Source organism: Myodes glareolus, chromosome 3 (assembly GCF_982192425.1).
Source record: "Myodes glareolus chromosome 3, mMyoGla1.1, whole genome shotgun sequence".
In the NCBI taxonomy this organism is placed as follows: domain Eukaryota; kingdom Metazoa; phylum Chordata; class Mammalia; order Rodentia; family Cricetidae; genus Myodes; species Myodes glareolus.
The window spans coordinates 94,860,767-94,875,829 of record NC_142028.1 but is presented as its reverse complement, the minus strand read 5'-3'; the positions used below and the strand labels follow the sequence as shown (position 1 = coordinate 94,875,829).

The following is a 15,063-nucleotide window of genomic DNA, read 5'->3' as shown; positions in this document are numbered from 1 at the left end:
CTAAATTGTTTCTCTCTCCCCTGTTACTCCCAGTTCATCCACCACTCCAGCCAGCACCATGTTTTGGAACGTGTAAACATGATATGCTATCCACTAGTCTCAGTTTTCCAGTGGTTCCTCATCCTACATAAAACAGAGTTCACGCCATGGGTCACACAGCCCCAGATCCGAGGCTGCTGGCCTTTCTGCTTTCAGACATTTTGTTGTTTTCCTGTTGTTGTTGTTGTTGATGTTGTTGTTGTTGTGCTCTGTGCAGTCAGCTTAGTAGTACTATGTTTGTGGAAGTTGCTAGGAAGGCCAATTGACTGATACCTGAACTTTGACCTGTGGAAAGTCGCAACCTCCTCTTCTGAAACAGAGGAAGAAAAAAGATGCACATGTCTTTACAGTAAATGAGAATCTAATAGGATGGTGACTGCTGGAGCTCTAGCCAGTCAGTCCCAGCCCTCTCACTACCAGCTAACCTGGGACCCTTCTCATGTATGCCACTGCCTGTGTGTTTCCACCAAGACTCGGGCAAAGGTCCCTGCTCAGAGAGGCCTTCTGAGAATTCTCTTTGTATCTCTGCAGTCCTTTTCTCTTTTTCTGATTGTACTGTTCTCATCTGAGTAGTCACTGCTTGCTTTGTGTCTCTCGCCACCAGCGCTTTATGTGTCCCACTAAATCCCCAAGGTGCAGTCATCGGTTGGTGCTCACTCAGAGCGCTGGAAAGGATGATGGTAGTATCTCACGCAGCACATTGATTGCTAAATCTGTTGGCACTCCAACAAGTTTGAGAAAAGTCATGCAAAATTTATTATTGTGAATGACTTCAGAGGATTAAACGTGACAATTATGTGCTCTAAGAGACGCCTGTGAGAAAACACCAGAGAAAACATGAACCTATAATACTGAGGTAAACGGTTACAAGTGTTTACCCTCCTTCCCATTAAAACTTTACAGGCAGCTTTTCTGGAATCTAACACTGCTCTGCTGGTAACCCTAGCTACAGACCAAAGGGATTTGTCACTAGCCTTTGGCACTGGAAGAAATTATAGAGGTCAACTTTATTTACTGAAAGAGGTTTCTCAGAATTTGCACATTTGACTTTATTCTTCAATTCAATACCCATTTTCCTTTAATGTTCTACTCCAGCCATATTTTACTTACTATAGTTCTGTCATAAAGGCCTTTTTTTTTTAACACTCTCTGCGGCCTTCATCTTTACCATGATGGGGTTCCTTGTATCTAGAATCTAACACAATCCTCCACTGAGTGCCTTAGTGCATGCTCACCACAAACACAGGCTAACACCTAAGCGTTTAGCCCTTCTAATCATGACTGTGAACTCTCACCAAGGGTAGATTTTGCATGCACCATGTTGATTAGGTCGTTAGCATATTTTCCTGGCAAGGCCCCTCAGGAATTTGCCACTTGCCTCTTTACTCCAATGAGTACCTGTGTGTTTTCCTTGATTGTATGTTAGAAACTGTCACACACAAAACCTCCCCACTTCAGGAGGTGGAGTTGTTAATCATTCCGTCACCTAAGAGCAGCGATTTTGATGTGCACTGTAGTTTTAATATGGTCTGTGCCTTCCAAAACTCATGATGGAATTTAATCCCCATGTGAGATACTAAGAGGGAGAAAATTTAACCAAGCCATTATTTTTAGAGTGGGAACTCTATGAGATGATTTAGACTAAATAAAAATCTAGACCAGAACCCTGTGATAGAATCCTGGGATGTAAAAAGAATGAGAGAAAACAGATGAGATGAACACGCACACACTCTTATTTGACTGCCTCGCGTGTCTGCACCATTTTAAGACTCTGACAAGAGGAAGGCCATCATCAGACACAATCCTCATCCCAGGACCTCCAGAACAGTGGGCCCAAACTAGCCTGCTTTTCTCTGATTTGTCTGGTTTGTGGGATTGTGCTGTTACCAACAGCATATGAATAGCAGGATATCACTTGCCTCAGTAGTATGCCTTGTGTCAGGTCATTGTGAGAAAGATGATCCATCAGAACTGACAATAGCACGTTGTTTCATCCCCTTCATGTGGGCTGCACAATCTCATCAGTAAGGGGATGAACAGCACAACTGAATCTGCTTTTTGTCAGCATGTGCTGACCCTTGGAGATCATCACTTTATGTTTTGTTCTCATAATGATATATATTTGGCTGTTTGGCCTTAATTTGTCCAGGGGTTGTTCACAAGCCTCTGAATTTCATTCCCCATTCTTTTCTACTGTTTTTTTTGAAATTAGATAAAGGCATATTTTCCTTTCAATGGGCTATCAAAGACTATTCAGGAATCCCGAGAAACATCTGCATGCTATTTGAAAGCTTGGGATCTCAGACCTGCAATCCTTTAAAGTTACTAAACATTGTCGTTCAAATCTTTACCTTCCTTGGTAACTGCATTGCTCTAATTCATTTACTCAGCTTTCAACATGTACAGGACTTTCTATTTTCTGATAAGGATACAGTTTTACACATAGGACTTCATAGTTAAATGGGTCAGACAGAAATACAGGAAGTTTCAACACAATCAGATCCTTGGGGGTTTTGTGGGTGCTACCAGGTGCAGTGGGTTTATATTTTAGAAAGACCCTGATGACCACAGTGTAAGATGGGGAGTCTCACACCAGAATGTGTAGGAGTCACTTGAGAATCCATCTAAAATTCAATTCTTACTTAGTATACCTGCAGAGGGAGCTTGGGATCTGTTCAAGTTTCCAAGTGAGATGGGTCAGTAGCCCATGCAGGACACCTTGAGAGCAAGGCTTCATACAGTCCACCAGGGGACAAGAAAGGTCAGAGGCAAAGCATTGACTCTGAAGGTTTGGATGGAGTCTCAAAAGAAAATGATGATAATACAAACCACAGGAAATGTGCTTCATTCTCAAAGGTCTTAGTTTGATCTTCTTTGTGAAAAGTAATTATATTAAGTAGGTCTTGAGTATTTTGTACCTAATAACATCGGAACAGTTTGAATTTATAGGAAAGAGGAGTGGGGACTTTATTGCAATCTTAATTATACTAGCTGCTCTCAGTGCCCTCAGCTATTTTACTTGTGGCAGAGATGATGGCTGGTTGATATGGACGAATTGTGTTGCCACTGAGATTACTATGTTTAAGTCTCAAGTCTTTTACCTCCGAATATGGCTTCATTTGAAAATCAGTTTATTGCTGATCTAATGAGTGTCTAATGAGTGTGTGTGTGTGTGTGTGTGTGTGTGTGTGTGTGTGTGTAGTGGGCCCATAACCCAGCTGATTGGCATCCTTGTAAATGAGGAATTAAAGGTGCAGATATGGAAAAGCTACATAGTACTGAATGCCGGATGATAAGCAAGAGTGCACACAGGACACTGAAAAGTCTTTTCTGGCCCCTCCAGAGGGATCTCAGCTGGATGCTTACCTAAGAGTTAGACCATCAGCATCCACTACTGTGAAAAAAATAAATTCCGCGATTCCTTGCACTTTGACTTGGTCTTCAAGTTTGACTTCATATTTCATTCTCAAAAGTGTCCTATAGGAAATCTCAGCTAAATGTGCTTCTACTTCTTTTCATTATTCTTTTGTGATTTATTTTTAAATTCAGATTTTCTTTTTGATGACACGTCCTGTTTCTGTTAAGTTTCTTATGCAGATTTTTACTAATTAGTTCAACTGAAAGTTACACCCTTTTCAGGTTCTGTGACCTTGGGTTAAGACATTTTGGGACTTGGGGGACATAATGGCTCTTGATCTCCTTTAGTTCAGCAACAAGCAGGATTTTGACAACTGTTTATCTTTGAATTGCAGAGGATTATTCCAGCAAAGCATGTTAATTATCTTGGGGCAGTTCAGCAACAACAGAATTAAGTTCACAGAAAACCTACCTCAATATAAAGCAATACCACTTTTGTAATGTTTCAGGGACAGGAACTATGGTTTCTACTTCAGAATTTACTTAACGTACCCTTTACTCCTTTATTATTTAAGTTAATCAAGGGTTCCTCCCCATTTTCCTTTTAGAAACAAGTTATACTTGACACCTTCAAAAGAAGAGTCTTTGGATAAAATGAAGTTAATCAACCTTAGGAAGAAGAGGAACTAGAAGTGCAGTGATGTTGTCTTCCTGGTGGACCTGTGCTCAGTGCCTAATTCTCTCTGATTTTCTCACAGTAGAAGGGAATTGGTAAAAGTTATTAAAATGGTCATTTATCTCACCACAATTTTTTTTTATCTATTAAACAGAAAATGACCTACTTCTTGGCCATTGAATATAAAAGCAATGGCAAGAATTTCAAAGAAAGGTATTTGGTTTCCATTAAACATTTTGCATCCTTGGAAAGATACGCTTCAATAACAACAGCAGAACCATTTATTAGGTATACAAGATATCCTGGACCCTGCAAAATGTGCATATACTTTTCTTAATACCCTCAATGACCTACTAGACAAGTGTCATTAAATTCCTGATTTATAGGTATAGTATAGAATGCAAGACTTTGCACCATGCTTTTGCAATGTCAATAGACCAGGAAGGAATGGAAATAGGATTAAACTTCTGTCTTTCTGCTCCACAGAGATCTCAAAATCATGGACTCCATTTTGACATGCTCACATCCTAGTCCTTATTCCTGACAGCATTCATGTTGGAATTGCTATGGTGTGACAATGCTACTGGAGAAAAAAGCATTTGATGTTGCTAATTCATTTTGGCAACACAGGTCCTGTGATCTGCATTCGAAGATTCTGACTCAGTCTCTCTTGAGTTGGACTTTAGCTGTTCAGTTTTAAGTATGCTTTTGGTGATTGTCTTTTGAGTTTAATGCATATTATTCATGTAGCTATATTCAATAATTCAATAGTGAAAAGAACTAAAGAAATCATCTTTGGAGGGAAAGGCTACTAGCTACTGACTTGCCTAAAGAAAATAGGTATAATTGGCATTCTTTTCTTTTGCAAACCACTAAAACTCAAGAAGAAAGAGGTTGCTATGCTGTTCTGTGCCAAATACCTAGTTAACTTTGGAGATGTTTGAATGTCCCTCCTCAAATGAGCGATCAGTAAGGGAAGGGAAGAAAGGCCTGTCGGCAATGCTCTGAAAAGTTTGTTTAGAGAAGGAACAAATGCAAGAAGAGTAAGTGAAAACCTTACAGGTTGTGATTCATTATTAATCCCACTCCTGTAATTCACAACAAATTGACTAATAGTCTGCCTTCCTTTCTCCCTCCCAACACAAAATTACTGCATGTAGTAGATTACAAACTTGACTAGAAGAAGCAGCAATATTCCATTAATATTTATAAGTGTCATAACGCTCATATTTCCCATCTATTTGGAAAATCAGCCCAAGTAATTAAAGAGAATTGGGGAATTATAAAGATGAAAATATCAGAAAAATTGCTCATGGAGTTATCAACATTGTTTTATTTCTACTTTTACATCTTAATGACTTAATTTTGCACAGATGGCAGTTTTAAAATTTCTAAGTAAAAAAAAAGCAATTTCATTATTATCCAAGAAACACAGTCATTTTTCAGAGAGGAAACTTACATCTTTGGCTTTTCCACAAGATATCGAAAATATTTACTTCCAATGATTTTCACCATGATCTCCGGCATTGGCTCTGATCTATGGGGGCTCTTTGAAGCTGAAGACATGGTCTCTCTCTCTCCAAATCTTTCCAGATCCTTAGGAGTGAAAAATAAATAGGTCCTTCCTCTTGATTTCCAGCCAGATAGTTATGGATTCCTAATCAACAATAACATCAGGACCTACTGGTGTTATTCCTGTGAAGGGATTATATAGACTATTCCACTCCAGGGACTATGTTAAAGGTATTTGAAAACATCAGGTGGAACAGAAAGATCATTCAATCCATGATGTTCCCTAAATGCAGAAGTTGAAATTTTGATGTGAAGTCAAGATGAAGGCTGGTCTGAGAAACCTCATTAAAACAACTTTCTTCAGATCTCCCCAGAAAATTCAGTTGCTCTATTTGAACCATTCCCTATCTGGTTCTGATGTAAGCAATTTATTCTAAACACTTTCTCAAGAAGTTTCTCTTCCTTACTCGGGATGGGGTGGCAGCTTCTCTGCTAAGTAAAGCTTGTATTACTTAATGCAAATGTGTAAAGCTTGCTTTACATAATGCATATGCTTCTTTCCTGTTAATTCTCGGAGTATCCAGGGCCTAGGAAGATTGGGTTAAAGGATGTCACCCCATACCTCATTTACTACTCCACTACTCCTGATAAAATTACCTTTTACATTTTAAAAATTACATTCATGTGTGTGTGTGTGTGATTCAGAGAAGAACCCGACGCAATCAGTTTTCTTCTACCATGTTTCCCAGGAAGTGAGTTCAGGCTGAAAGGCCAAGTAGTCCCCCCAGGCAGCGTGTGTGAGGTTCTATTAAAAACCACCACTCTTCTTTCTTTACTACTGAGGAAATAGGTAGGTGTAGCTAGAGCTGTCAATTCCATTAGGACTACAAAGTACACATACTGAGTCCTTAGATGACTACAATCTTTCTGCACTACAGGGCCTGGTATGGGATTGTCCTGTGGCCAGAGTTGAAAGCTGGCCTTTACTAGAACACTCCAATCAAAGATCAACTAGGATACTCCTGGTCACCATCTGTGATTCCTGTTATGCTCAGAGACTTCTGGTAAATCCAGAAGACAAAGTGATTGAAGAAGCATTTTACTTTAAAGAGGAGTCCTTAGCTCCCATCTGTACCCACAACAACCAGACTCTGTAGCTGGCTTTTTGGAACCCACTCGCTATGGTGGTGGGATGCCTTCCTTGCTCAACCCCGACACAGGAGGAAGGAGCTTGGTTCTGCCTCAACTTGAGATTCCTGGGTTTGTTGACTCCCTATGGGGAGTCCTAACCCTTTCTTTCTGAAGAGTGGGTGGGGATGGGGTAGAAAGGAGGTGGGGGAAGAGTACTGGAGGAAAGAAAGGAGGAGGGAACTGTGATAGTATGTAAAATAAATTAAAAATTTAAAAGAAAAGGAAAGAAAAGAAAACCTGCTTGAAGATGAACCCAGGATGTTTAAGCCAGACCGGCTGATCACTTCTTTCCAGAAAATTCAAGAGGCATCTAGAACTTGCTCAAATTTAAACACTGGCTTCGCTGATTGAGACATCGCCACCCAAAAGCTTTCTCACAAATGTCTTCCGGATTGGAGGGGGAAGGAGAGGGTAGAGGTCTCTCCAGTGTCTGCTCTAACAGCCATGAAGGGTCCTTCCCTAGAATACGGTTTACTTAATGTATACAGCGCTAAAGCCCAGAAGAGACCCATCCAGCCCACCTCAGGCACTCTGAAGCTGTGGGTGTAGAAAGCCAAAACTGGGATTTGAGACTATCAGGTTTCCTATTTGCCCCACAGTGGGACATCAGCCTTGAGACCGTCCCAAAGAGGGACCAAAGGGGCAGGCATTCTTACCGCCAAAGTGGAGCTTCCTACCCAGGAAGTTCAGAGGTGCGAGTGCTTCTGTCTGAAAAGCAACCCAGAATGTTGGCAAGGAGCTTCGGAATCCAGCCAATCACAGGACCCGGCTCTCGGCAGGGGCCTTGCTCTCTGGTTGCTAAGGACGCACAGAGGCTGTTGCTGGGCAGGAACCAGATTTCTCCTCACCACCTGCTGCAGCCACCCTGAAGGTTGGGGAGGGAGCAGTTGTCCCAGGCTGTGGTTGCTGACAGGAGGAAGCTTGAAGTCTGTGCTGAGGGGTCTGGAGTCTTTCCACAAGTCTGTTCTGCTCACCTCTGAACTGATGCTGCCCCGCCCTTCCGCTTAGGCTTCTGTTTTCTGAAACTTGCTCAAAGTTGGATGTGTAGATTAACCCATGCTTTGGATAGCATGGCTTTGGGTAAACCTCTTCTTTGCTCCAGGATTGAGTCCTGCGGTACAGAGATGCAAAGAACAAATAAACAAGATGATCTGTTAACATTAAGTACATTTAGAACACTTGGAGATGTAACTCAGCTGATAGAGTACTTGCCTAGCCTGCTTGAGGATCTGTGTTTAATCCCCAACATGAAGACCTGGGTTCTTTTCCCAACACTACATAAGCAAGATGTGATGGTGAATGCTTATAACCAAGACGAGGAGGGCCCAGAAGCCCAAAGTCATTCTTGGTCCTTGGTTCTGGTTAAGTCTGGGCACATGAGATCCTGTCATAAAATAAATAAACTAAATAAATAACAACCTTGAATGCCATCTACATGCAAGAACCCTTATTTGAGCCAGATATTGCATTATTGACAATTGGCAACTGAACATTTTACTTTTTAATTTTAAAGAACAAGTAACTGAAGTTTGGGTATTGTGAACTCACGAAGACCCTGCAGAGGCAAGGGAAGGAGCTCAGCTACCACAGGGCCTCTCTGATCATGTCTCAAACATCTCTTCAGGTCTAGAAGCCCATGAATTGCATAGTTTGTTCTCAAGATAGATTGGTCCATTCCAGCAATTTTTGTTCGAACAAACCTCTAATGCAGTGGTTCTCAACCTTCCTAATTTTGAGGCCCTTTAATACAGTTCCTCAATGTTCTGGTGTCCCCCAACCATAAAACTATTTCTTTGCTACTTCACAACTGTTATGAATCATAATGTAAATAGTTTATATGTAGGATATTTTATACATGATCCTCATGAAAGGGTTCTTTGACCTATAGATTGACAACATCTGATCAAGTGGATAACACACCCAGTGTAGTTTGACTTACTCAGTGTAACCCAGTGTATCCCTCCACCTAAATAACTTTTTCATCCAACTCAGATTTCTAAGTTCTCTGTCCTGTGATTAAAGACTGTAAGTGTAGGTAATGACACTTTAAGTTGATTCCAAATGGTATTGTATCAGGTCCAACATTCAAGGACCCGCCTTCGACCCCTGGTCTGCTGTGCTGGCAGAGACTGCGGCCTCTGCTGCCAGTTACAGTCAGGGAAGGATGTCCTTCCTTCAGAGTCTCATTCTCTGGAGGTCAGGAGGCACAGGCACATTTCATGATACAGAGTACCATGGGAGCAAAATAGAAAGACAATTCCCTCTCCCATCTGCAGCCCTGTTTTCACGTTTCTGCTCAGCCTTCCCAAGGCCCAGCTCTAACCCGACCTCTCCTCTACTAGTGACTCAAAGTTCTCAGCAGCACCAGAGGCCCATAGCTAGCATATTCCAATCTCATTCTGGGCTTAAGCTCAGCAATTTCTGCTCGATTAAACCTCTAATGAATAGAGCACTCCCTGGATTGAGTTTCTCAGGATAAATTTCCATTCTCCTAGATAACTTTTCCATCAACCCTTTCTTGGAGATGCTATTTTCTATTCCAAATAATCTTTGTGAAGCTGTCATTTAAAATGTTCCTTCAACAGTACATCTTCTTAAAACTGAATGGACTGTTTATTGACCAACAGACTTTAGAAGCCAAGGAGGCCTGGCATCTGGTGAGACTATCAGGCAGTGAGGATGGATGCTGAGACTTTTGGTGCATGCTTGTATTTAAATACTCTGGCAGGAAAGCTGGTCAACAGAGGGAAGCAGAGCTGAGAATGAAACACATGGAAAGGAGAGGTCAGCACAGAGCCCGGGTCCTGCTGGGCATGCAACGGGATTTAGGGATGTCAGAAACAGGCGTGAACAATGTCCCATTTGCTGAAGATATTTTGAGATGGACCTTTGTTAATAGTTATACCTAAAATCACCATTGATTCTCTTGAGAATGAAGATTCCCTTTAAAGTTCAAATGTGGGGCACAGTTAATCAATTGCACGGTATGGTGATTTAAATAGGTGTGGCCCGCATAGACTCTTGTGTCTGACCGCTTGTCCTCTAGGGAGTGGCACTATCAGGAGTTGTGGCCTTGTTGAAGTAAGTGTGACCTTGTTGGAAGAAGTGTGTCACTGTGGGGGTGGGTTTTGAGGTCTCATATGATCAGGCTACACCTTTCATTTCTTCTTGTCTGTGGATCATGAAGTAGAACTTTCAGCTCCTTCTCCAGCACCATGTCTGCCTGCACACTGCCATGCTTCTTGCCATGGTGATAATGGCCTAAATCTCTGAAACTGTGAGACACCCAATTAAATGCTTTCCTTTATAGGAGTTGCCATGGTCATGGTGTCTCTTCATAACAATAGAAACCCTAACTAAGATGGCATTTCCAGTGTCACTGTAAACTGGTGTGAAACTTGAAGGAACCGTGAATTATGTCCTTGGACTTTATAGGTTTTACAATGGCCAACTTTAACTAATAACACTTGCAGGAACTAATAACACTTGCAGGAACTAATAACACTTGCAGGAAGATGAAACTTGTTACGTTTTTCAGACCCAAGGGAAGTTCTGCTTTGCAACTTCTGAACCGATAAGCAGGAGCATGCCATTTAATTATTTTGTCTGCAAAGTGGAGACAAACAATAATAACTGCTCCTGGGTTGCATACTAGGCACTCGAAAATATTCCCAAATAATTTCCAGGCATGCAATCGACTATGTATTTCCTTGTAATAATGCAAATAACAGTGTGAATATTTATCATGTGCTAAGAGTCTTACCATCAACACTCCATGGTGTTAGCCATAACAACATTCTAAAGAGCATTAATTCTCTTGTTTTATAGAGAAAGCTGAGCTTAGCAAAGACACCTTGCTTGTGGGAATGTAACTGGGAAGTCAGAACTGTAAAGAAAGTCCAGGTATGCCTGACTCCAGGAATCATTAGCTCTTCCCCACAGTTCCTCTGTGGATTTTAGTTGTCATTACAGTCGTTAGTGTTAGTGTTCCTGTTGATGGTATTTCAAGGCTGAGATCGCCTACAGCATTGCAGAATATACAGTGATTCTGAAGCAGGACTGCTTCATCTCTCACTCTGCTTTATGAAATGATATAACCAAGAAACACCTCTCCTGTGGTTTATATTAAACAAGCCAAAACAAGAGGCTCTGCAGTAAATGTCTCCATAAGATTAAATGCTGTGGTTAAAGCTTCCTTCCCTGGATTCAGCAGCTTTAGATTATGAGTCACCAGAGAAAGATTCAACAGAAATGTCTCCATTCAATGTCAGCTCTCTCCTTTCCCCCAAAGAAAGATGAATTGCTGTAATAAGAGAACCAAAGAAGGTCCCCTCCCCAAATGTCAGGACTTTCCTTTTACCATCAGACAAAGGTGCAGAGACAAGAATCGGGTCCAGTGCTTCGCTTTGGTCTGTATAAGTCAAAGAGGAATGAGTGTATAAACAGGAAGTAATAAAAACTGCTTTTTGAGAGGCTTAATCAGAGATCTATAAAAATGAGGCATTTTGTAGTGAAGTCCCTGACCCACAGAGAAGACATCAATGCTAAGCTGTTTTACAAAAAAAATATGTGGATTTCATTCCTTCCTGTTTCGTTCCTTCCTTCTCTCCTTCCCTCCCTCCATCCCTGTCTTTTACGTTTTTTCTCCTTTTGCCCTACAAACTTCCCTCTCTCTTTCTCTTTCCTCCATGAGTCTAATGGAGTATTCAGCTGGCCAGGCAAAGGAGCCCAGGCTGCTTCTAGAAGAGAGCAGAGAATAGCTATCCCTTCTCCTCTTCTTAGAGCTTTCACTGTTCTGAAAGGAGACTGTAGCATACAGACGAGATGGACACACAGTAGTACCTAACTGACACAAAATGGGCAAATTCAGTAAAAGACATTAGTCCATTCTGAACTCTGGCAGCCTGCAGTTTTGCAGAGCTGGCTCCTTCAGAGGGTAAAGGGCCTCTTTGCTAGACACCGCCAGCTTGCTGGCCACCTGGACATTTATTTCTTGACTTGTTGATAAACTTGACGGTCATGATGTATCATTTCGTGGTATGAGTATGCATCCACATTTCTCCTTTTTACAGGGACGTGAGTTGATAGTGGCTTAGACTCTCACCTCAGCATAACTTTGTCTTTTATTTGGTTACTGTCCTATGTCTATACAGTGTCACAGTGGGAGATACTGAAGGTTAGGTTAGTACTTCTATTGGCAAATTTAGGGACACACAGGCCAATCTTTAACAAGCCCAGTTAGTGCTTAGCATGGTACTGGTACTACTTCACACAGTTACCTTACTTTTCCGTGATCTGGTTTGTTCTTGGATAATACTAATCACATACATAAATATGAGGATAAAATATTTTAAAAGATATTTAAAAAATATTTAGTATGTGCACAAAGTTGCTGACATAACATTTGTCTCCTTAATGTTCTTTAGTAAGGTTTTCCTGTTTGGCCCCTAAGCTTCTATGTCTAGTATTTCTCTTCCTGGTGAGTTGTTTGCATATGCAGTTACTTGGCACCAGGGATTCCTGCAAACCTTTGCAGACCCTTTGTTTGCCTGGGAAACAAACAGCAACGCTTCCTCATGAATCAGCTTCTGACTTGCAAGATTAGCTCAGATTTGATTCCACTGAAGAAGCTATGCCAGGGTCTTATCAGTTGACCCACTCTTCAGTAATCTAGCAGTTTTTAATGACGCTACTCTTGCCGCTGTAATCAGTTCTTTAGTGATTCACCCCACCCTGCCCCTTTTGATTTTTTAAACATTATTTTTATTAAATGTTTTCTTTGACAATTTCATCCAAGCACATGACTACACTGTGATCACTCTTCCCTTCCACTGATTCTTATCACATTCACTCCTGTCTCAGACTCCCCAACAAACAATCCATTGTGCAGATTCACAAATTTTCATTTTTTGCTTTTGTCCCTCTAGTTATCTTCGGCTATTAAGTCTATCTCTCTTCAAACTATTTTGAACTAGAAATTACTATTTATTAAAATGGTAATTACTTAATGTTTATTAATATTAATTAACTGGTAGTTATTTAATAATTTTTACTGCTAATTGCTAATTTTTATACTGACTAGCATTAGTATTATTTAATAGTTACTAATTACTTATAATTAACATAACATAGTAATAATTATTTAACATTAAAGTAGTATTATTAGAGACAGATTCTCACTGTCTAGCCCTGCCTGACCCAGAACTCAATGTGTTGACCAGACTTGAACTCACAGAGATTTACCTGCCTCTACCTTTCAGGTATGGTTGCTGGGATTCAAGGCATGCACCATTGTGGTTTTTCCTCCTCAGGATTGTAACTTCTGGTTGGTCTGTGAGGGTAGAGGGAGCAGAAATGGTGAACAAAGTTTAGACAATTGTGGATATGATGGAGACAGTATCTGGAAGATGACTTTGGTGAATCAGCTCAACTTTATTCCAGTGCATAGGAAAAATAAAGGCTAGGAGAGCAGGGCAGGGGAAGGGGGAAAAGAAGAACCCTGATTTGCATTAAGTGGCATGCTCCTACTATAAGGCTGGGATAGTGGCAGTAGCATTTTGTAGCAAAGCTACTAGTACAAGTCTTAGTTACCATACGTGCAACAGGGTGGAAACTTCTAGAAGGAAAGAGTGCCAAGGATCACACTAAGAGATAAATCAGGCATCCAGATTTAGAGGTGGCTTTCAGATAAAGTCAGCCCTCTGGGCCTGGAGACACTCTCTAGATAAAAGCAGGTAGAGAGCAGGACATCTCACTGGGAAGGGAGTCCCTCACCGGAATTGGAACGAACTGCCAGGCCATGATAGACTGCAACATCTAACCATTAAGGCCTCCAAACACACCACTACACCAATTATACAAAGTACATTTTAAATTTGGTGGCAAAATAGGTCTCTATGTAACTTTTTAATATTTCCTTTGTTTTGGTTAGTCCTCCACTTACCTCCTCATTTCCTCTATTTCCTTCTGCGCAATTATTTCTACCCTTAGTATTCAGTTGCTTTTATCAATGATAACTTCTGTGTTCTTTTCATATCACTCATTCTATGAAGAGTATTGACACACAGCATAGGACCACAAATGTATATTAGATTCATGAAACAGTGTTCATGATATATGATTTGTAATAGAATATGACAAGTAAACATATGTAAAAAAAAAGAATCAAAGTATCCATATAGAGACTTTATTCAAGGTTTACTTTCTGTGAGTTACTGGACAGGCATTTTTTAATATATTACCTCATTAAATTTCAGTAATATAAAGAATGTATGATATTTCCTGTTATTGCGACAGGATAAGACAATGCAGAAGTTTCTCCCTCTTGCATTCTTGCTGAGGCTACTTTAGTTTTCACTAGAATTTTGTATTCTAAACAGAGAATCCCATGGAAAAATTACCCAACTTTATTCTAGGAATGTGAGGTCAAGATTCTCCAGCTATCTTACCTTGGTTTCTATTAAACTGTCTGCTTGTGCAGAAACTCCTCCCACCTTCAACTAACTGCTTATCTTAGCTTCTGTTAAATTGCTTGCTTGCACACCACACCACACCACACCCCCACCAGCCTGCAGCTGCCTAGAGAGACAGCAGATTGTAGTTTTCGCCTTAAAAAAGCCCTTACTCTAAATTTTTGGGGCTGTACTGGGGTCCCAAATATGTGAGTATAATACCAGCCAATAGTACTACACTTATTTTCAATTGACTATAGACAGTGTCTGAATGATCTTCTCTGTAGTAGGAAGGAGGAGAGAGCTGATAGTTAGTTCCCAGCTTCTCAGCCCCAAAATAATCACACAGAAACTGTATTATTTAAAACACTGCTTGGCCCATTATCTCTAGCTTCTTATTGGCTAACTCTTACATCTCAATTTAACCCATCTCTATTCATCTGTGTATCACCACGTGGCAGTGACTTACCAGCAAAGTTTTGGCACTTCTGACTCTGGTGGCTCCATAGTTTCTCTCTGACTTCACTCTTTTTTCTCCTAGCATTCAGTCCAGCTTTTCCTGCCTACCTAAGTTCAGCCTTGCTATGGGTCCAAAGCAGTTCTTTATCCATTAACCAATAAAAACAACACACAGACAGAAAGACCTCCCACACCACTTCTATGATAGGCTGCCAATAACATTCTGATGGCAAGGAAGCTGTTCTCAGAATGGATTAACCAAAGTGTCTCATTATTGTAGTAAACAGACCACTGACACCAACTCTAGCCAAAGGAGAGTTTTCATAAAGTACAAGTCAGGGACTTAGAGGAGAATTTCCCTTTTCTGGTTCAGATCAG

At 40.8% G+C, this 15,063-nt stretch overlaps 1 protein-coding gene across 2 annotated transcripts in view; it reads right to left on the bottom strand.

Moving 5' to 3' along the window:
• Window positions 1–7,565, bottom strand: part of C3H1orf87 (chromosome 3 C1orf87 homolog) — a 74,594-nt gene extending 67,029 nt beyond the window's left edge. For both annotated transcript variants that reach the window (XM_048453454.3, XM_048453455.3), the window contains exons 1-2: window positions 7,432–7,565; window positions 5,532–5,668 (exon numbers count right to left, since the gene is read on the bottom strand). In XM_048453454.3, coding sequence (XP_048309411.3) covers window positions 5,532–5,638 — 107 coding nt within the window. In that variant the 5' untranslated portion in view covers window positions 5,639–5,668; window positions 7,432–7,565. The remainder of the gene's footprint in view (window positions 1–5,531; window positions 5,669–7,431) is intronic.
• Window positions 7,566–15,063: the final 7,498 nt, after the last annotated feature.